The sequence below is a fragment of the Pelobates fuscus genome, chromosome 4 (assembly GCF_036172605.1).
Source record: "Pelobates fuscus isolate aPelFus1 chromosome 4, aPelFus1.pri, whole genome shotgun sequence".
Lineage (NCBI taxonomy): Eukaryota > Metazoa > Chordata > Amphibia > Anura > Pelobatidae > Pelobates > Pelobates fuscus.
In genome coordinates this window covers 185,350,668-185,371,605 of record NC_086320.1, presented here as the reverse complement: position 1 = coordinate 185,371,605, position 20,938 = coordinate 185,350,668, and the positions used below count along the sequence as shown (strand labels likewise).

Below are 20,938 nucleotides of genomic sequence, written 5' to 3'. Positions count from 1 at the left end.
TGTCTGAGGGTGCTGTGTGTGTCTGGGGGTGCTGTGTGTGTCTGGGGGTGCTGTGTGGGTCTGGGTGCTGTGTGGGTCTGGGTGCTGTATGTGTCTGAGGGTGCTGTGTGTGTCTGGGGGTGCTGTGTGGGTCTGAGGGTGCTGTGTGGGTTTGGGTGCTGTGTGTGTCTGGGGGTGCTGTGTGTGTCTGGGTGCTGTGTGTGTCTGAGGGTGCTGTGTGTGTCTAGGGGTGCTGTGTGTGTCTGGGAGTGCTGTGTGGGTCTGGGTGCTGTGTGTGTCTGGGGGTACTGTGTGTGTCTGGGTACTGTGTGTGTCTGAGGGTGCTGTGTGTGTCTGGGGTGCTGTGTGTGTCTGGGGGTGCTGTGTGTGTCTGGGGGTGCTGTGTGTTTCTGAGGGTGCTGTGTGGGTCTGGGGTAGCTGTGTGGGTCTGGGGGTGCTGTGTGGGTCTGGGGGTGCTGTGTGGGTATGGGTGCTGTGTGTGTCTGAGGGTGCTGTGTGTGTGTAAGCCATAGTCCTGATAGTTTTCACAATATGACCATTTGTTTGCCACTCACACCTTCCATTGACATTCATTAAAACTTCACTCAAGCCAGCTCAAACTTGAAGGGCAATTTCTAAACTGCGATTGTGCCTTCATTTTTAATATCTCAGAGACATACTGCATCAAAATGTAGGTTTGGGTCTTGTGATTCTCACAATATAAAGCTCTTCGCTGTAGGATGTATAGTTTAATGTAACTGTGCAACAACGTTGCAATTAAATGTGCTATATAAATAATAACAGTTACTCCGCCCACTCCAGTTGTAGACTACTGGTGGAGGCAAAAACACTTCACACAATTTCCCCAGAAATTGTAGCTTTTCTAGTTAAGTGTTCTTGCATAGCAAGACCACTTACTGTTATCTCACATATATATTATTAAGTGTTCTTGCATAGCAAGACCACTTAATGTTATCTCACATATATATTTAAGTGTTCTTGCATAGCAAGACCACTTAATGTTATCTCACATATATATTATTATTATTATTCTTATTATTCTTATTATAGCCAAATTTGCCACCCTAACTCCTCCCACAGTTTTTACACTACATAGACAAAAATATACCAAAACGTGCAGATTGTTCCCGATCGGATTGCTATTACTTTGTGGAACGTTTCGCCGAATGGTTCACGGAATATCGTCGTTCTTCTGGCGAAATTTGTCCCATAGGAATGAATGGCAAAGCTAGAGTGGGAGCTGTCAAAAGCTGAAAAATCAGGACATGATTTCTAAACTGCCACCACTCCCTCATTTTCAGGCCCACCTACACAAATCTTATATCAAAACGTTCAGCTATCCCTGCTGCCACTAGAAATGTCCACGGCTAAGCCATAGTCCTGATAGTTTTCACAATATGACCATTTGTTTGCAACTCACGCCTTCCATTGACATTCATTGAAACTCCACTCTGCAAAGCTCACATTTGAAGGGCAATTTCTAAACTGCGACTGTGCCTTCATTGTTAATATCTCAGAGACATACTATGCATCAAAATGTAGGTCTGGGTCTTGTGATTCTCACAATATAAAGCTCTTCACTGTAGGATTTATAGTTTTTAAAATACGACCGTTTGAACATGGCAACCGCAAAAATACTCTGACCTGTGCAAGGCTGCAGCAGCAAGTGATGTCATAGACAAAGCCTTTTACACCTGCTAATTTTTTATAACTGTATGTTTTAATGTAACTGTGAAGCACTTTGGGCAACAACATTGCAATTAAATGTGCTATATAAATAAATACTAACAGTTACTCCGCCCACTCTAGTTGTAGACTACTTATGGAGGCAAGAACACTTCACACAATTTCCCCAGAAATTGTAGCTTTTCTAGTTATTCTTATTATTCTTATTATAGCCAAATTTGCCACCCTAACTCCTCCCACAGTTTTTACACTACATAGACAAAAATATACCAAAACGTGCAGATTGTTCCCGATCGGATTGCTATTACTTTGTGGAACGTTTCGCCGAATGGTTCACGGAATATCGTCGTTCTTGTGGCGAAATTTGTCCCATAGGAATGAATGGCAAAGCTAGAGTGGGAGCTGGCAAAAGCTGAAAAATCAGGACATGATTTCTAAACTGCCACCACTCCCTCATTTTCAGGCCCACCTACACAAATCTTATATCAAAACGTTCAGCTATCCCTGCTGCCACTAGAAATGTCCACGGCTAAGCCATAGTCCTGATAGTTTTCACAATATGACCATTTGTTTGCAACTCACGCATTCCATTGACATTCATTGAAACTCCACTCTGCAAAGCTCACATTTGAAGGGCAATTTCGAAACTGCGACTGTGCCTTCATTGTTAATATCTCAGAGACATACTATACATCAAAATGTAGGTCTGGGTCTTGTGATTCTCACAATATAAAGCTCTTCACTGTAGGATTTATAGTTTTTAAAATACGACCGTTTGAAGATGGCAACCGCCAAAATACTCTGACCTGTGCAAGGCTGCAGCAGCAAGTGATGTCATAGACAAAGCCTTTTACACCTGCTAATTTTTTATAACTGTATGTTTTAATGTAACTGTGAAGCACTTTGGGCAACAACATTGCAATTAAATGTGCTATATAAATAAATACTAACAGTTACTCCGCCCACTCTAGTTGTAGACTACTGATGGAGGCAAGAACACTTCACACAATTTCCCCAGAAATTGTAGCTTTTCTAGTATTAAGTGTTCTTGCATAGCAAGACCACTTAATGTTATCTCACATATATATTATTATTATTATTCTTATTATAGCCAAATTTGCCACCCTAACTCCTCCCACAGTTTTTACACTACATAGACAAAAATTCACCAAAACGTGCAGATTGTTCCCGATCGCGTTGCTATTACTTTGTGGAACGTTTCGCTGAATGGTTCTCGGAATATCGTCGTTATTGTGGTGAAATTTGTCCCATAGGAATGAATGGCAAAGCTAGAGTGGGAGCTGGCAAAAGCTGAAAAATCAGGACATGATTTCTAAACTGCCACCACTCCCTCATTTTCAGGGCCACCTACACAAATCTTATATCAAAACGTTCAGCTATCCCTGCTGCCACTAAAAATGTCCACAGCTAAGCCATAGTCTGTATAGTTTTCACAATATGACCAGTTGTTTGCAACTCACGCAGTCCATTGACATTCATTGAAACTCCACTCTGCAAAGCTCACATTTGAAGGGCAATTTCTAAACTGCGACTGTGCCTTCATTGTTAATATCTCAGAGACATACTATACATAAACATATAGGTCTGGGTCTTGTGATTCTCACAATATAAAGCTCTTCACTGTAGGATTTATAGTTTTTAAAATACGACCGTTTGAAGATGGCAACCACAAAAATACTCTGACCTGTGCAAGGCTGCAGCAGCAAGTGATGTCATAGACAGAGCCTTTTGTACACCTGCTAATGTTTTTATAACTGTATGTTTTAATGTAACTGTGAAGCACTTTGGGCAACAACGTTGCAATTAAAGGTGCTATATAAATAAATAATAACAGTTACTCCACCCACTCCAGTTGTAGACTACTGGTGGAGGCAAGAACACTTCACACAATTTCCCCAGAAATTGTAGCTTTTCTAGTTATTATTATTCTTATTATAGCCAAATTTGCCACCCTAACTCCTCCCACAGTTTTTACACTACATAGACAAAAATTCACCAAAACGTGCAGATTGTTCCCGATCGCGTTGCTATTACTTTGTGGAACGTTTCGCTGAATGGTTCTCGGAATATCGTCGTTCTTGTGGCGAAATTTGTCCCATAGGAATGAATGGCAAAGCTAGAGTGGGAGCTGGCAAAAGCTGAAAAATCAGGACATGATTTCTAAACTGCCACTACTCCCTCATTTTCAAGCCCACCTACACAAATCTTATATCAAAACGTTCAGCTATCCCTGCTGCCACTAGAAATGTCCACGGCTAAGCCATAGTCCTGATTGTTTTCGCAATATGACCATTTGTTTGCAACTCACGCAGTCCATTGACATTCATTGAAACTCCACTCTGCAAAGCTCACATTTGAAGGGCAATTTCTAAACTGCGACTGTGCCTTCATTGTTAATATCTCAGAGACATACTATACATAAACATGTAGGTCTGGGTCTTGTGATTCTCACAATATAAAGCTCTTCACTGTAGGATTTATAGTTTTTAAAATACGACCGTTTGAAGATGGCAACCACAAAAATACTCTGACCTGTGCAAGGCTGCAGCAGCAAGTGATGTCATAGACAGAGCCTTTTGTACACCTGCTAATGTTTTTATAACTGTATGTTTTAATGTAACTGTGAAGCACTTTGGGCAACAACGTTGCAATTAAAGGTGCTATATAAATAAATAATAACAGTTACTCCACCCACTCCAGTTGTAGACTACTGGTGGAGGCAAGAACACTTCACACAATTTCCCCAGAAATTGTAGCTTTTCTAGTTATTCTTATTCTTATTATAGCCAAATTTACCACCCTAACTCCTCCCACAGTTTTTACACTACATAGACAGAAACATACCGAAACGTGCGGATTGTTCCCGATCGGATTGCTATTACTTTGTGGAACGTTTCGCTGAATGGTTCACGGAATATCGTCGTTCTTGTGGCGAAATTGGTCCCATAGGAATGAATGGCAAAATGTTCAAAACTAGAGTGGGAGTTGGCAAAAGCTGAAAAATCAGGACATGATTTCTAAACTGCTACCACTCCCTCATTTTCAAGCCCACCTACACAAATCTTATATCAAAACATTCAGCTATCCCTGCTGCCACTAAAAATGTCCACGGCTAAGCCATAGTCCTGATAGTTTTCACGATATGACCATTTGTTTGCAACTCATGCCGTCCATTGACATTCATTGAAACTCCACTCCAGCCAGCTTAAATTTGAAGGGCAATTTCTAAACTGCGACTGTGCCTTCATTTTTAATACTTCAGAGACATACTATGCATCAAAATGTAGGTCTGGGTCTTGTGATTCTCACAATATAAAGCTCTTCACTGTAGGATGTATAGTTTTTAGAATACGACCGTTTGGAGATGGCAACCGCCAAAATACTCTGACCTGTGCCAGGCTGGAGCAGCAAGTGATGTCATGGACAGGGCCTTTTGTACACCTGCTAATGTTTTTATAAATGTATGTTTTAATGTAACTGTGAAGCACTTTGGGAAACAACATTGCAATTAAATGTGCTATATGAATAAATAATAACAGTTACTCCGCCCACTCCAGTTGTAAACTACTGGTGGAGGCAAGAACACGTCACACAATTTCCCCAGAAATTGTAGCTTTTCTAGTTCACTATTATTATCTATATTTATATGTTATCCTCTGCTTGTGAAATTGTGTGAAAATTGTGAAAATATCAGATGCAATTAAACTTCTATTTTCAATTAGCTCCACTAAATCTTGTGCTTAAAAGGCACTGATGTCAGAAGGCACCTTATATCTCATCAATCATAATAGAAAAATACATCTGCATATACTAATATACCTGTGACGATTTCTTTTGGCCATGTCTTGGGAATTATGTTAAGATCCAGCAAAGGTACTAATACACCCTCCATATTTCCAAACATAGAGGAAAGACCCAAGCAGAAGAGCATAATGAAAAAGAGGACCGACCATAGCGGGGAAATCGGCATTTTTGTAATGGCTTCAGTGAAGACAATGAATGCTAGACCAGTTCCCTCCACACCCTGCAAGAAAAAAAAACAAAACATGGCATTTAACAGATATGAATTAGTTTTTTACATTCTAAGATTTCCAACATGCTATTTAGATTTATTTGCAAAGCATGCAAATTAACAGAAATTTTTTATATAAATTATACATATTTATGCATTACATCAAATTTACAGAATTATTAAAAAATACACAGTGTTTGTAGACCATTTACTGTATTTTATGTTAAATGAATTCCTATATTGTGCTATTACTATTTTGGATGCAGCTTGATAAATGTATTTATGTCTGCATCATGTGTTTTGCTGTAGGTTGAATCATTCATATACATATGGTTAATCAATATAATTTTTGCAACCTAATATTTTGCAAATACCTATAGAATTTGCTTAGTGCAGATACAGAGGTTACTTAACTCCTTAATGCCGGATGATGGACCTGGTCAGTCATGTGCTAAAATTAACCTCAGATCGCCACGGTGCCTGCGATCGCGGAATTATCACTTCTCTGTTCTGTCAGTTTGTTTTCCTCTGAGGAGGAGTTGTTTTGCTGCATGAGTGCTGTTGCTTTTGTGTGCTCATTAAACAGACCTGCTTGACCCTTTCTTAAAGCCTTGGCTCATGCTTGGGGGATGGGATAAGTCTGCAGTGCTGATGGTGTCGGCTGGAGTGCTTGAAGTCCTCGGCAAGCACCAGGAGCATCGTTTGACGGAGGTACTCGGTCGGAGTGCCAACGGGTCTGTCACATTCGAGGCAGACCGGGAGCACCCAATTGCGCTGCCCTTGCAGCTGTGATCGCTTGGACAGGCTGTCAGAGTGAGCACATGTTCTGCAGGGACTCATGATCCGCCTCCCTGCTCTTCCGCGTCCAGTGTGAAGTGCAGGGAGACAGATCAGTGCTGAGAAAAAAGAAAAAAGTAAAGCAAAATCCCACCCTCCCTTTCCCCTGCTTTATTAAAATTAACCCCTTCCCTGCCAATTAATCACTGACTACAGTGATCAATTGTCAGGGACTACATTTTACTGTGATCTGATTTATTTATTTTTAACCCCTGAGGGTTAACTTATTTTTCTTTTTAACCATCAGGGGTTAAATAAATTGTATTAATTAATTTAAATATTATAAAATTGTATATTTAGCTAGCTGGGGTGGGTCAAAGTTAGTGACAGATTGGGGAATTTGGTGTTAGGTTAGCTAAGGGTTAATGTTAAAGTTTTTAAAAAGCTTTAAATAGTTTTAAAAGTTTTTTTAAAAAAGTTTTAATAACGTTAAAAAAAAGTAAAAAAATCCCACCCTCCTTTACCCAGTCCTAAGAAAAATTAACCTTTTCCCGGCCAGTTGATCACTGCCTAAAGTGATCAAAATACAGATCACAGTATTGTACTGTGATCTGATTTTTTTTTTTTTTACTTTAATTTTTTTTAACCCTCAGGGGTTCAATTTATTTCATTACTTCGTTTAAATGTTTAAAAATGATATATTTTGCTAGTTGGGAAGGTTGGGAGTTTGGAAATTGGGGAATTTACTGTTCGTGCTGCTTACTGCTAGTTAGGGGTTAACAGTAAAAAAAGATACATTTTTTTTAAAAGTGTAAAAAAGTTTTAAGAAAGTTTTAAACAGTAACAAAAATTTAAAAAACTTTTAAATAGTAAAAAAAAAGTTTAAAAGAGTAAAAAAAATACATTAAAAAAAATGCTCATTACCACTACACCTGAAGAAACTAGTGAAAAAATGATCTTACGCTAAGGTTCAAAATATGCCTTGTGAAATACCCCAGGGTGTATTCTTTAAAAAATGGTATGCGTTTTTGGGGTAGTTTACATAACAAACCAGCTAGACTACTCAAAAATGGAACATGGACACAGAACAAAACTTCAAAGTTAGAAAAAAACTGAATGGCTTTGTATCAAATGTGCCCCTTCAACATTATTATTATTATTTTATTATTTATATAGCACCATCAGATTCTGTAGCGCTGTACAATGGGTGGACTAACAGACATGTAATTGTAAACAGACAACTAGATGTACAGGAACAGAGGGGGTGGAGGGCCTGCTCAATGAGCTTACATTCTAGAGGGAGTGGGGTAGAGTGACACAAAGGGTAAAAGTAGGGATACAAAGTAGGTTGTTAGAAAATTATTCACTGAGGACTTAGTAGGTAATTTTTGACAGTTGCAGGAGAGGAGTCACAGGGTGGTGGATAAAAACCTGCTAACAGTGTAATTGATATGCTTTCTTGAAGAAGTGAGTTTTCAATGATTTTTTCAATGAGTGGAGACTGGGTGAAAGTCTTACAGAGAAGGTAAGGGAGTTCCACAGAAGAGGTGCAGCCCTGGAGAAATCTTGGAGGCGAGCATCAGAGGTGGAAGGACGGACAGAGGATAGACGTAGGTCTTTGGCAGAGTGCAGGTGCCTCGACAGGACATACTTGTGTATTAGGGAGGATATGTAGGTTGGAGCAGCATTATGTAGGGACTTGTAAGCAAGCATCAGAATTTTAAATTGAGCCCTATATCTAACTGGAAGCCAAAGAAGATACTGACAGAGCGGGGAGGCGTGGGATGTGTGAGTGGACAGGAAAATGAGCCTTGCCGCCGCATTCATTATAGATTGCAGCGGTGCAATCTGGGAACACGTAAGACCACTGAGAAGGGGATTGCAGTAGTCAAGGCGAGAGAGAACAACAGCATGGACCAGCACCTTAGCCGCATCCGGTGTTAAATAGGGGCGGATGCGCACAATGTTTTTGAGATGGAAGAGACAGGATTTGGCAATTGATTGGACATGAGGAGGAGAAGGAGAAGTGGGAGTCAAAAAGAACACCCAAACAGCGAGCCTGCGAGGTAGAGGTGATGGTAGCGCTATTGACTTGGAGGGTGACAGACACGGGAGTAGCAACACTTGAGGGAGGAAAGACCAGAAGTTCTGTTTTGGACCGGTTGAGTTTAATGAAGTGAGTAGCCATCCAGTTGGAAATCGCAGGGAGGCAGTCAGAGACACTAATCAAGATGGGCGGAGAGAGATCAGGAGTGGACAGGCAGGTAGATTTGCATGTCATCTGCATAGAAATGATAACAGAAGTCAAAGGAGCTGATGAGTTTACCAAGGTAGGCAGTATAGATAGAGATCAGTAGGGGACCAAGGACAGAACCTTGGGGGGCGCAGACAGAGAGTGGTTGGGGGGAAGAGGCAGAGTCAGAGAAAGAAACACTGAAAGAGCACTGGAAGAGGTAGGAGGAGAACCAGGAGAGAGCAGTATCCTGTAGACCAAAATTATGGAGAATGTGAAGAAGCTGTTGATGATCAATAGTGTCAAAGACAGCAGAAAGATCAAGGAGAATTAGGATAGAGTAATGGCCATCAGATTTAGCAGCAATTAAATCGTTGGATACTTTGGTCACAGACGTTTTGACAGAATGACCAGCGAAGAATCCAAACTGAAGGGGGTCAAACAGAGTGTTGGATTCGAGAAAGTCAGTCAATCTGGTGTCCACCACTCTCTCGAGGAGGATGGAGGCAAATGGCATTAGTTGGGGAGTTGGGGTCAAGGTTGGGCTTTTTGAGAATCGGGGGTAAAGTTGCATGTTTGAAGGGTGAGGGAAATGTGCCAGAGGAAAGAGAAAGATTGAAAATTTTAGTGAGATGAAGAGCAAGAGAGGGAGACACAGTGTGGATGAGATACAAGGGAATAGGATCAAGGGAACAGGTGGTGGGGCGGGAGGACCGGAGCAGAGCAGAAACCTCTTCTGCTGTAGCAGGTGCGAATGAGTGTAGAATGGTGGAGGGAGTGGGGTTGGGTACTATATTGGTAGGGGAAGGAGATTAATTAGAGATGTCTTCTGTGATTGTAGAGATCTTCTCAGTGAAGTGAGATGCAAAGTTTGTGACAGACAAGGTGGTAGAAGGAGGGGGAGTTAAAAGGCGAAAAAGAGCATCACAAGTGTGAAATAGGTGTTTGGGTTGATGGGACCGCTGCACGAGAGGGATACTCCCACTGGAATATACTGTTAAGTGGATTATCCCTCCGTGCAGCAGAACCGACATTTCACCTTAAAATCTGTAACTCCAACAATATTCATAATATTTGCACGAACAGACGTTCGGTAGATAGCTGGGGTCTGAGTGCACATTTCGTGTGAATACCGCTCAGATCCAAGCTAAATTAACTGAACGCCGCACAAAATACATTCACTTAGTTAATTCGTTTCAAAGTACCGAACACCGATGGGGAACCACAATAGGAGAAGACCGAAGCTCCCGAACGGCCTGGAAGTACCGCGGTGTTCGTGTTGTTGAGTAGCCGTTTTTAGTTCCACGCGCTCGACGACCAAACACCGCTGGGGGAGACAAAGGATCCAAGATGGCCGACCGCCGCGTGGTCTGTAGTCGAACGACGGCCACCTAAGAACACACTTAATTACCGATTGCAACAATGTTGCAATCAGGTAATTGGTGCCACACGCCTCTAAGTGTGTGGGCTTGGGTTCGGTACCTAATTCATTTCACGAACAGCCGGTAGTTGCTGTTCGTGAAACGACCATGTAAATGCCAGCGGCTTTCGGCTGCTAGCATACGAATACCATAGGAATACACCAGCACAGCATAAGAGGGAGCTGGGTGCAAAAGCGAAGCGGCCGTCCCCTAGCGCTTGTCAAAATGTATTATCTTTGGAATTCCCACAGTTATCCAAGTAACAGATGGAGCGATAAAAGGAACCATAACAGATTTAATGAGTCTTTCAAAGTTTCACAGTCTGGTGACCGGGACCCAGACACTGTCTGGGCGGCGGTCGGACGACCGGGACCCAGTATGCCTGATGTTGAAGTTAGGAGTCACAGTGTGGAATGGATTAGCAGGGTCTGGTGCAGGGTAACCACACACCGCCTGGTGTTGAGCACCAGCGTTTGTGCGGCCACATACCAGGACCCTGATGCAGCTTCCGTAAAAAGAGTACTGGATACCAGAAGCCATCACCAGACTGATCCGCAACTTGGAACAGGATGTGACCTTCACTGTAGCAGCTGTGCACGCTTTTGGCATTCTCACCCTGCTGCCTGTCTGCACTGCAGCGTAACATTGGCCTTCCCGCTCACCGCCTCATATGCCACGTGCCCACAAGGTGGAACTCCACTTTGCACATGCTGGAGAGCAGGCGATCGTGGAGTTTCAGCTGCAGCACGCACGGTTTAGTCGCTCTGCATCAGACTTGCCCTCCATATGATCAGAGTTAAAGTCCCTGTACAGAATCGAGCCCTGATTCCCCGTTACCCATGGTCACCATGGTAGGTGCAGTAAATGGTATTGCTCGTGGGTGACTGCATACCGGGCCAGGAGGATTTGTGTAATAAAGGGATAGTCTCTGATCTGCTCTTCTGGTACAGCCTGGTAAATATCTGCTGCCTTCCCCACTAGTTTGCTGGCCAGGATGGTGAGTCAGTCGGTTGGGTCCACGTCTTGGAGTAGGCACTGGCGCTCAAAGTCTTGTAAAAAGTAATCGATCCCTTCTTCTGCTTCCTTGAACTCTTTGAAGGCATTGTATGGTAGCTTGTGGGCCAGAGTGGTTGTGCTTCCCGGCACCCTCTTCTCCCTTCTTCCTTCATCTGGGTTCATGGAGGTCGCCCTCTGTTTATTGGCAAGGACATAGGCTTGCACCTCCAAAAAGGTCCTGCTGACAGTCTCCTGTTAGGGTGGCTCTCGGTAATATGCCAGGCGCCGTTCCACCTCCTTGCGTACTTCCTCCTCATCTCCGGCCCCTGGCAGGGGTTTGTTGCCTCATTGCGTGCCTGGTCATCCTCCATGAGCGCAGCAGTCAATTTGGCTTTGTTACGCCCACCAGACATTATTCCTCTGGCTCCACACAAGTCCTGCAGTGTAGGTCGCTTTAGAGCACTGTAGTCCACGGGTCTGTTGGCAGGGACATGGGATCCCGTCGCTTGCCACCAATTAAAGCAGGACCTGGGTAACCAATGGTCATCCCTTTTGATTAGAATAGGTCAGACCCATTTCCCCAGTAACCGGATGGGACACAGTTCCAGGATACAACGTTTGATAATCTGTATTTGGGTACACAGCTTTGCCTCCTGTTGCCTCCTCCACCGCCGCTTCCACCTACACCGCCACGGTGTATACCCAGATATATCAGAGCTGCTGCAGAAAGTGCGGGCCATCTGTGCGCGCTTTCGGCATTCTCACCCTGCTGCTGCTCACCTGTCTGCGCTGCAGCGTAACTCCGGCCTTCCCGCTCACCGCCTCATGAGACAGTGCGAGCAGCAGCAGACAATAGTGGAGTTTCAGATGCAGCACGCACGGGTCAGTCGCTCTGCGGAACAGTTTTATTTTTTTATATGTCCCAATATTTTGGGAACTACCTTAAATTAAAAAAAAAAAAATATATATATATATATATATATATATATATATATATATAAAAAACTGTGTTACCTCCTCCTCCACCGCCGCTTCCACCTACACCGCCTCAACCTATAGGTCACGTAGTATAAACTATGTACACAATAGCAGAGGCTTGTGAAGGCCTTTTCTACATGCATCAGGAGTTGAGCTCAGTTTGAAAAATGAAAGAGAATACCCTGCACTCCAACCCTCTCTCAAATGGATAATTCTGGTGATCCTCCTGACAGCCATGCTTTAGATTTTGATTTATGTTCTTCCAAAGCTAAAATCAAAGATTCCATCTAGTGCAATTTTATGGCTCAGCTGTATTTTTATTTTTTATGTATTTTTAAGTGATTTCCCTATCCACATTTGTTTGCAGGGCACATGTCCTACTCTTACCCCCATTTTACTTCCTTCTGCAGCCCTCTAGCCCTTTCCAGGACATTTTTAGAGGCATTTTTGTTCGGGGTCAAGTTTGATTACAAACCCAGACTTTTTTTCAAAGTTCGGCCGAACCCTACGGACCTGAACATCCTGGTGTCCGCTCAACTCTAATCTTTTTTTTTTTTTTTTTATTCTTTATTTTGATTTGTGCATTGCAAAAGTCGCGAGCCAACAAAGCTCGTATAGATATATCCTGTAACATGTAACATAATACTACAACGAGCGTAAGACAGGCTTTGCGTATGTGCACTTTTTACAATTATGTTGGAAATAAACAATATAAACATTTGCGTCAGACATCACAACTCCGATCATCGGTAATACAGTATTTACAGCAGGACTGATTCACAGTCTCCACACATTAGTACAACTTCTGAAGTACCCACTTGCCTCCGTTATATTTCAAGGTGCTTTCTTTATATTTGTCGTATATGGCAGTAGTGCCCTTCTAGGAAGCCCAGGCACACTCCCAACCACTTGTCTCCAGAATAACAGTGAAGATACCTTTTCGTGGCCTATCAAATATGACTGTGCATTATTCAAATATTGCGTCCAGGCCGTGACCTAGATTTTTAGTTAGCTATTTAATTTCTGCCGGGGTAAGCGGACACATGAGCACCTCACAAGGCTTATTTCCTAGTGGGTTTGACTAGACATCCCTGTGGCTATATTTTCCTGCTTCTTATCCCGTAGATGTCGGGGCTGTGATCTAGTCAGAACAAACGGGAGTAGGAAGAAGAAGAACAGAAAGGAGTTTCACTGAAGTGAAACTTGGAATACTGGAGAAGATAAGGAAAGAGAGAAAAGGACAAGGACAGAAAGAACAGTAGAGACAGAGAGTGAAGAAGGAAGAGAAGGAAAAACGAAGAATCGAAGTATTCGGCGCAGCACCTGAGGGCGAGATGAAGGAGGTGGAGGGGGACCAAAGGGCAAGCGATCACGGGGGAGAAGGGGAGGAGGAGGGGGGAGCCGAGGCGACCCCCCAAAGTCCCCCTGAGCCCCTAATGGCTCAGTGGGCTGTCATCCCACGGCTCCCACAGCTTCCGGAAAGCCTCTGTGGTCCCTCTAACCCTTGCAGTCAGGTCGTCCATTAGGCATACTTCCCTAATTCTTGCTATGACACTCGCTATGTGTGGCGTATCTGGTTGTAGCCATGTGTGTGCTATTGCTCTTCTTGCAGCTAGGGTGACTTTGTGAATTAGTTTTTGTTCCTTTCTTGTCCAGCCCTCTATGGATCTATTCAATAAATATACCCAAGGATCCAGATCCGGGGCTCTGGAGAACACCTTTGCTAGGAGGCCCCTTATGGCCCTCCAGAACCTGGCGACCCCTGGACACTCCCACCACATGTGTAAGTATGTCCCTTTTACACCACATCCCCTCCAGCAGTCGTCAGTAGTGGTTTTGTGCATTTGGAGCAGCATAACTGGGGTCGTGTACCATCGTAACATCATCTGAAAGGATTGTTCCTGTAGTGTCACGCATGCCGAAGTGTTTCTGCTGGCCTCCCATATCTCCTGCCATTCTATGCCTTCAAGTTCCTTCCCAAGATCCCGCTCCCACCGTTCGATATATGCTAGTCCCCCCCATTCCTTAGTTCCCGTGCATAGGTGTGCGTACAGTTGAGTTTCAGTTTCTTATGTGCTATAGATTTTATATGTGGCTGTCTGGCGAAGTCTTTAATCTGTAAATATCTAAAAAAAAAATCGCTAGGTATGAAATGCCTCTCTTGTTTAAGAGCGTCAAAAGTGATTATCTCGGGGCCCTGGTAGATATGGTTAATCCTTTGTATGCCTGCTTGTTCTATATTCCTAAAGTTCTTTGCCTCCATTCCGGGGGAGAACGCTCTGTTGCGCAGCATCGGCATAAGGGGTGATGGGAAAGAAGCCAGTCCAAATTTAGGACCATGGGAGTCCCAAAGTCTGAGGGAGTTCAAGATTGCCGGGCATGTAACCCTGATCAGAGGTCTGTGTTCCCTAGGGACCCACATTGCGTATCGGGGAAGATCTGCACCCATCATTCGTGATTCTATCTCTACCCATTTCCGCTCATCGGGGGGCGAGTGCCACAGCACAACCTGTGTCAGCTGTGCCACCAGATAGTAATAGAATAAATTAGGGAGACCTAGGCCCCCTTTCTGTTTGGGTCTGTAAAGAATATGCCTAGCTATACGGTGTCTTTTGTTATGCCACACAAAGTTACCAATGGCTCGTTGGAGTGGGTTCAGGAGCGTTTTGGTCAAAGGCACCGGGAGTGCCTGAAATAGGAACATCTTTACCGATTGGATCCTTCCCATCCAGGAGATCGGTTTCTCGTTCCATCGGTCCATGTCTTGTATTAACGTACGCCATAAAGGGACATAGTTCCTGGCATATAGGTCTCCGGGGTCTGCAGTCAAGTGAATCCCCAAATATTTGAGGGTGTGTGTCTCAATTCCGTGGATATCCGGGTTTTTCCTAAGCTCCTGTAGAAAGGGTTCCAGCGAGATCACAAACAGTAGTGGGGAGAGAGGGCAACCCTGTCTCGTACCATTGAAAAGCTGAAACGGGGAAGGTATTATCCCAGACATCCGAATTTACGCTCTAAGGTTGCTGTACATTGCCCGCACCGCCGTGATGTATTCCGCAGGGAATCCTAGGTGCTGTAGTACTGTGAACATGTAGTGCCATTTAACTCTATCAAAAGCCTTTTCGGCATCGATCGAGGTCTATGGTTCTGCGGGTGTTTTCAAATAGTTGCCTCCCTGGTATGAAGCCAGCTTGATCTGCTTCTATCAAAGATGTCAAATGTGGGGAGAGCCGGTCTGCCTGTATTTTGGCGAACAGCTTCATATCATGGTTGATAAGGGATATGGGCCTATAGCTGCCCGGTAATAGTGGGTCTTTGTCTGGTTTAGGCAACAGTACGATTGACACCAGTGCCATATCTTGATTCAGCGTGCCACCCTCTCTGAAGCTATTAAATAGTTTAAGTAAGTGTGGCACCAAGTCCTCCCTGAAGGTCTTATAGTAGGACCCGTCGAACCTATCGTAGTATTGATGGTAAAAAATTCCAGTAAGTCTTTATGTACCTGTTCCCAAATTGTAGGGTCCTGTAATAGTGATGTATTAAGTCTCCAGGTCCAGGGAGTAGCCGTGCACAGACCTCCAAGGGTGACTGAGATATCTGCGTGGTCTGACCACGTGATAGAACCCACGGCAGAGCGGCAACTGTCATTAGTCAAGAAAAAGTCTATCCTCGAATGTGTCCCCTGTGGAGCGGAATAATAGGTATAGTCGATCGTACCTGGGTGCTGAGCCCTCCATACATCAACCAGGCCAGACTGACGTATGAAGTTGTGTAGTAGTTTATCTTGCCCCCCCTCTCCCCTGTGACCTGGGGGCACCCTTGTGGGCACTCCTATCGACTGCTGGACTCGGTGCCGCATTAAAGTCCCCCCCAACTAAAATCATGCCTGTCGGTAGAGCCTGAATTTTGTTTGTAAGCGTATCCCCGAACCCAGGGTCCGGGCGGTTCGGGGCATATACATTGACTAGGTGAATTTTGTGGGAGAATAGGGTCCCCGAAACTATACGGTAACGTCCCTCAGGGTCTGCGTCCGTCGCCATGGCCTGCAGTGGGCAGCTATTCCTCAATACTATCGCACTCCGTTGCGTTTACAGTGGGTCCTAACTTTGTGAGAGGCCGAATAAAGACGGTCGCTAAGTTTAAACCGCGTCTGTTTGGTGATATGTGTCTCCTGGAGAAAGGCAATATCCACCTTTAGTCTCTTTAGTTCGCGAAAGAGTATTCGCATCTTAGTCGGGGTGTTAAGGCCCTTCACGTTCAGGGAGACTACGTGAACTGTCATGGAGCTATCTGAAATTTATCGCACTTGCATCGCCCACCCCCCCCCGCCGAGAGGCCACCACGGTGCCCGCTCCCCGCCCCCACCACGCCCCCCGCCGCAGAGAGAAAGAAAAAAGGACAGGTAGAGATATGGTAAAGAGATTTAGTGCAAGCAACTTGCACTGGAGAGATAGACGAAACCGTCTTGTCTTACAGCTCGCCAGACTTTGTCGGGGAATATGGTCCAGCCTTCCACCGCCTTCCACCGTCTCCTTACCTGCCACCCAACCTGTCTATAGCCCCGTCCCCTGCGGCTCAGCCCTGCTCCTTCTCTATGTGCCCCCCAGCCTAGGTCCCCCAACCAAACAGTCCGCTAGGCCCCCCATCCATCCCCCCCAGCCCTATATATACAGTCAATACAACATATACGATACCCTCCGTCAGCAGACTCAGGCATGTTGCCACTCAATTGGAAGCGGTTGTAGTTCTTCCACGGGGACCAGTGTGTTTGGTAGGTCCCTTGGAGGTTCCAGGCCCAGGTCCCTGAAGAAATGCCGCGGGTCACCTCCGACTGCGAGTGCTTGGGTCCTGCCCTCCCGGAACGCCATCAATCTGAAGGGAAGCCCCCATGCATATGGTATCTCAGCTCTGCGTAGGGCCTCTGTAATCGGTTTCCATGTCCTCCGGCGTTGAAGTGTGCTGGGGGCCAGGTCCTGGTAGAGCGTGATGTGCGTTCCTCCATATGCGATGGGACCTTCTCTGCCTTTCCGAAGGACTGATTCTTTCATTGGATAATGTAGAAATTTTACGATGATGTCTCTCGGCGAGTTCTCCTCGGGACGGCGCGCTCGGATCGCTCTATGTGCCCTCTCCTGCTGCCATAGATTGTCTGTGATGTCAGGTAACAGGGGCTTCAGCATGGTGAGTACAAGGTCTGTGAGGGGACCTTCATTTTCTCGCTCTGGCAGGCCCCGGATCCGTAAATTATTCCGGCGAGACCTGTTGGCGATGTCCTCCAGGGCCAGGTCCGCCTCCACCAGGCGCGCCGTGAGCATGTTAACCTGAGTCACCATCTCATTATGCGCCCTCGTGGTCACCTCCATGCGCTCCTCAAGCTGCCTGGTTCTCGTTCCCAGAGCCTGGATCTCGCTCTGCAGGACCGAGGTGGATCTCACGATTTCTCCTGCCAGGAAAGTTTTCACCTCGGCGAGCTTCTCCAGGATCTCTGCGGTGTCACACTTGGATGGTCCCGGCTCAGTGGGGCTCTGCAGAGCGGCTGTGGTTGAAGTATGGCCTACTCCGCCGCCATCTTGGTCTGTCAGGGCTCCCGCCTTGGATGCAGTCAGCAAGTCCATTACGGATGCCCCGGGCTCTGTACCCCTCTTAGGCACTTTCTTTGGGGTTCCTTTTGTCCATGTTAAGGTCTCTATCGCTGATATTTTTGCAAATGTATGCTTAATGCAGTGTTGGTGGAGCGGAGCTTCACTCTATCACGTCCAGCTCGCTCCGAGGTTAGGCCACGCCCTTCTCAACTCTAATCTTAGTATCATCAGCAAAAAGACATACCTTACCATCAAGACCTTCTGCAATATCACTAATGAAAACATTAAAGAGAATTGGTACAGATTCATGAGGTATCCCACTGGTGACAAGTCCATGCTTTGAATATTCTCAATTGAATACAACCCTCTATTGCCTGTCACTCAGCCACTGCCTTACCCATTCAACAATATTGAAATCCAAATTTAAAGATTGCAGTGTATTGATAAGCCATCTATGTGCAACAGTGGCAAAGCCTTACTGAAATCTAGGTAAGCAATATCTACTGCACCACCCTGGTCTATTATTTTAGTTACCCAATCAAAAAAATAAATGAGATTAGTTTGGCATGATCTCCCTGAAGTAAACCCATGTTGTCTCTGATCTTGAAATCCATGTGTTTTTAAATTTTCAACAATCAGATCCTTTAACATGGTTTCCATTACTTTCCCCACTACTTAAGTAAGGCTTACTGGCCTATAGTTGCCAGACTCCTCCCTACTGCCTTTCTTGTGAATGGACACAACATTTGCTAACTTCCAATCTTCTGGGACTACTCCCAATAATTGGTTAAATAAATCTGTTAATGGTTTTGCTAGTACACCACTAAGCTCTTTTAGAAACTCTTCCTCTGTAAACTTACATGTAACAAATGATTAATTTGTCCTTTTTCCTAACTGAGGCCCCTTTCATTCATTTTCATCTATAAATACTGAACAAAAATATTAATTGAGGTAGTCAGCTAGACCTTTATCCCCTTCTATATACCTTCCTTCTTTTGTTTTTAATCTAACTAATCCTTGTTTTACTTCCCTTTTCTCATTTATGTTTCTTTTGTCCCCTTTTTTTACTGACTGTGCAATTTTCTCTTCTGTGTGTGATTTGGAAGCCTTTTACAACTTGCTTAGCCTCTTTCTGCCTAATCTTATAGATCATTCTGTCTTCTTCACTCTGTTTTTTTTTAAATTACTAAATGCTAACTTTTTGTTTTTTTTTACTATTTCGTCCACATCTGCGGAGTTCCACATTGATTTCTTGAATTTTTTGCTTTTACTGAGGGAAACTTTTAAATAATTCAATTTCTCTTGGACTCCATTTAAATTGCTCCAGTCTGATAATGACTCCTTTACACATATTCTAATTTTACTTTTTTTTTTTACTTTGTAGCAGCACTTAGAAGCAGCTGCCAAGCTCTATTAGCCAAGCTAATATCTAAAACCCTTATATACACTCCTAAAGGCACCACCCACTAGGCATGTTTAACACCTGGGTAGGCGTGTGCTTATTTGCAAACAATAGCTAATTAACCAAAAATTAATAGCAACAGGAAATCAAACCTTGTGCAATCAGTAACCTTTTCCTACAGATGAATCTTACCTGTAACAGTAAAAAAGAAAACGCTTAGCAAAATCCTAGACAGGTGAAGATTCTGTAGACCTCTCCAGAATATCTCCAATCACACACTTTGTAGCAGCACTTAGAAGCAGCTGCCAAGCTCTATCAGCCAAGCTAATATCTATAACCCTTATATATACTCCTAAAACTCTTGAGATTTCAATGTACTTTTTACTTTATCTACAAATACGTGTATCACTTAAGACAGTCGTTGTTTTATAACACTGTTTATTAAAAAAAAAATCATGAAATTGTGAGGCAATTCAAGTGAAGAAATTGTACTTACCTCTGATAAAATTGTATTTAGATCACAAGTCTGAAGGCGTAAAGATGCAATTATATCTGTGTTTGTTTGATTCAACATGTTAAACATATTATTATAGTTATCTTGTGTTATATTTCCCTCTGGCAAATCAAATGCATTTGTCAAAGCAAGAATATTGCTAAAATAAAAACAAAAACATTTAATTAGTACATGTTTACAAATATCCCTTTTAAATAGGTTTAACTTATATGGTTATTCACTAAAGTCCAAATGGCCCTGTACTGAATAGGGTAAAAATATCAGGTAAATAAGATCCCCACATTATATAAAGGAAGGTTTTAACAACCAGCCCCCCTCCCGCCACACACACACACTCCATGCATATCTACTAACATGTGAAAACTAACAACTGTGCACGCCAATACTGCCCAGTGCTAGAAAACACCCCATTATATGGATGAGTTTTAAATAAGAAATGGGGAGGGGACAAATTACTGTCATCCCCCTAGCCTCACCCATGGCCAGCAAGTGGGAACATGTCATAAAATAAATGGGGGGACATTCTTATGCCCCCCACCTGGGATCAGTAGATGTGGGCTATTATAATATTCAGGAGGGAAGTCCTTGAATCCCCATTTGCTGCGGGTGGGACATTAAATAATTTTTAATCATAAAAAGGTCCTAATATCCCTCTCTCATGTACCATTGATGGTGGGTGAGGGCCCCAATTGAACAATTTAGGGGGAAAAGTCCCCCCCCCAGCCACCACCCATGGGCATTATACAAAAATAAAAAGAGAATGTAGCGCTTATTTAAAATTAAATAATATATCACCTTTGAGTGAGTCATAAAGCAAATTCCCAAGTGGGAACTTATAAAACTGGAGTCAGTATAAATGACTCAATTCCAGAGTATTGTGCAGATTTGGGAGGCACAATACTCTGGAATTGAGTCATTTATACTGACTCCAGTTTTATAAATTCCCACTTGGGAATTTGCTTTATACATCAAGAATTATACAAACAATACTGCGCAATCGTTTGTGCTTCTATTCTCCCCTGTAGAATAAAGAAAAAACTTTTTTCCGGTAATAGGGGTGGGTCGCCTAAACGGACCCAGAAGTGATTCATACCAGAGCTGGGTCCACAGCTCTCTGTTTGTGAGTTTATAATACATATTATAATTTTCGTTTTTATTTAACCATATATGGTCTATACTATGTGAGATTGTCTCTTTGTAGATATCAGCATAATTTGACATCCAAAAGATACACTCCTCAATTTCTCAAAGGTGATATATTATTTATTTTTAAATAAGCGCTACATTCTCTTTTTATTTTTGTATATTGTGTCTGT

The 20,938-nt window shown here is 43.6% G+C and overlaps 1 protein-coding gene across 1 annotated transcript in view; it reads right to left on the bottom strand.

The window, feature by feature from the left end:
- SLC6A19 (solute carrier family 6 member 19) overlaps nucleotides 1-20,938 on the bottom strand; it is a 271,016-nt gene that overhangs the window by 77,184 nt on the left and 172,894 nt on the right. The window contains exons 8-9 of the mRNA XM_063451834.1: nucleotides 19,605-19,761; nucleotides 5,527-5,731 (exon numbers count right to left, since the gene is read on the bottom strand). Coding sequence (XP_063307904.1) covers nucleotides 5,527-5,731; nucleotides 19,605-19,761 — 362 coding nt within the window. The remainder of the gene's footprint in view (nucleotides 1-5,526; nucleotides 5,732-19,604; nucleotides 19,762-20,938) is intronic.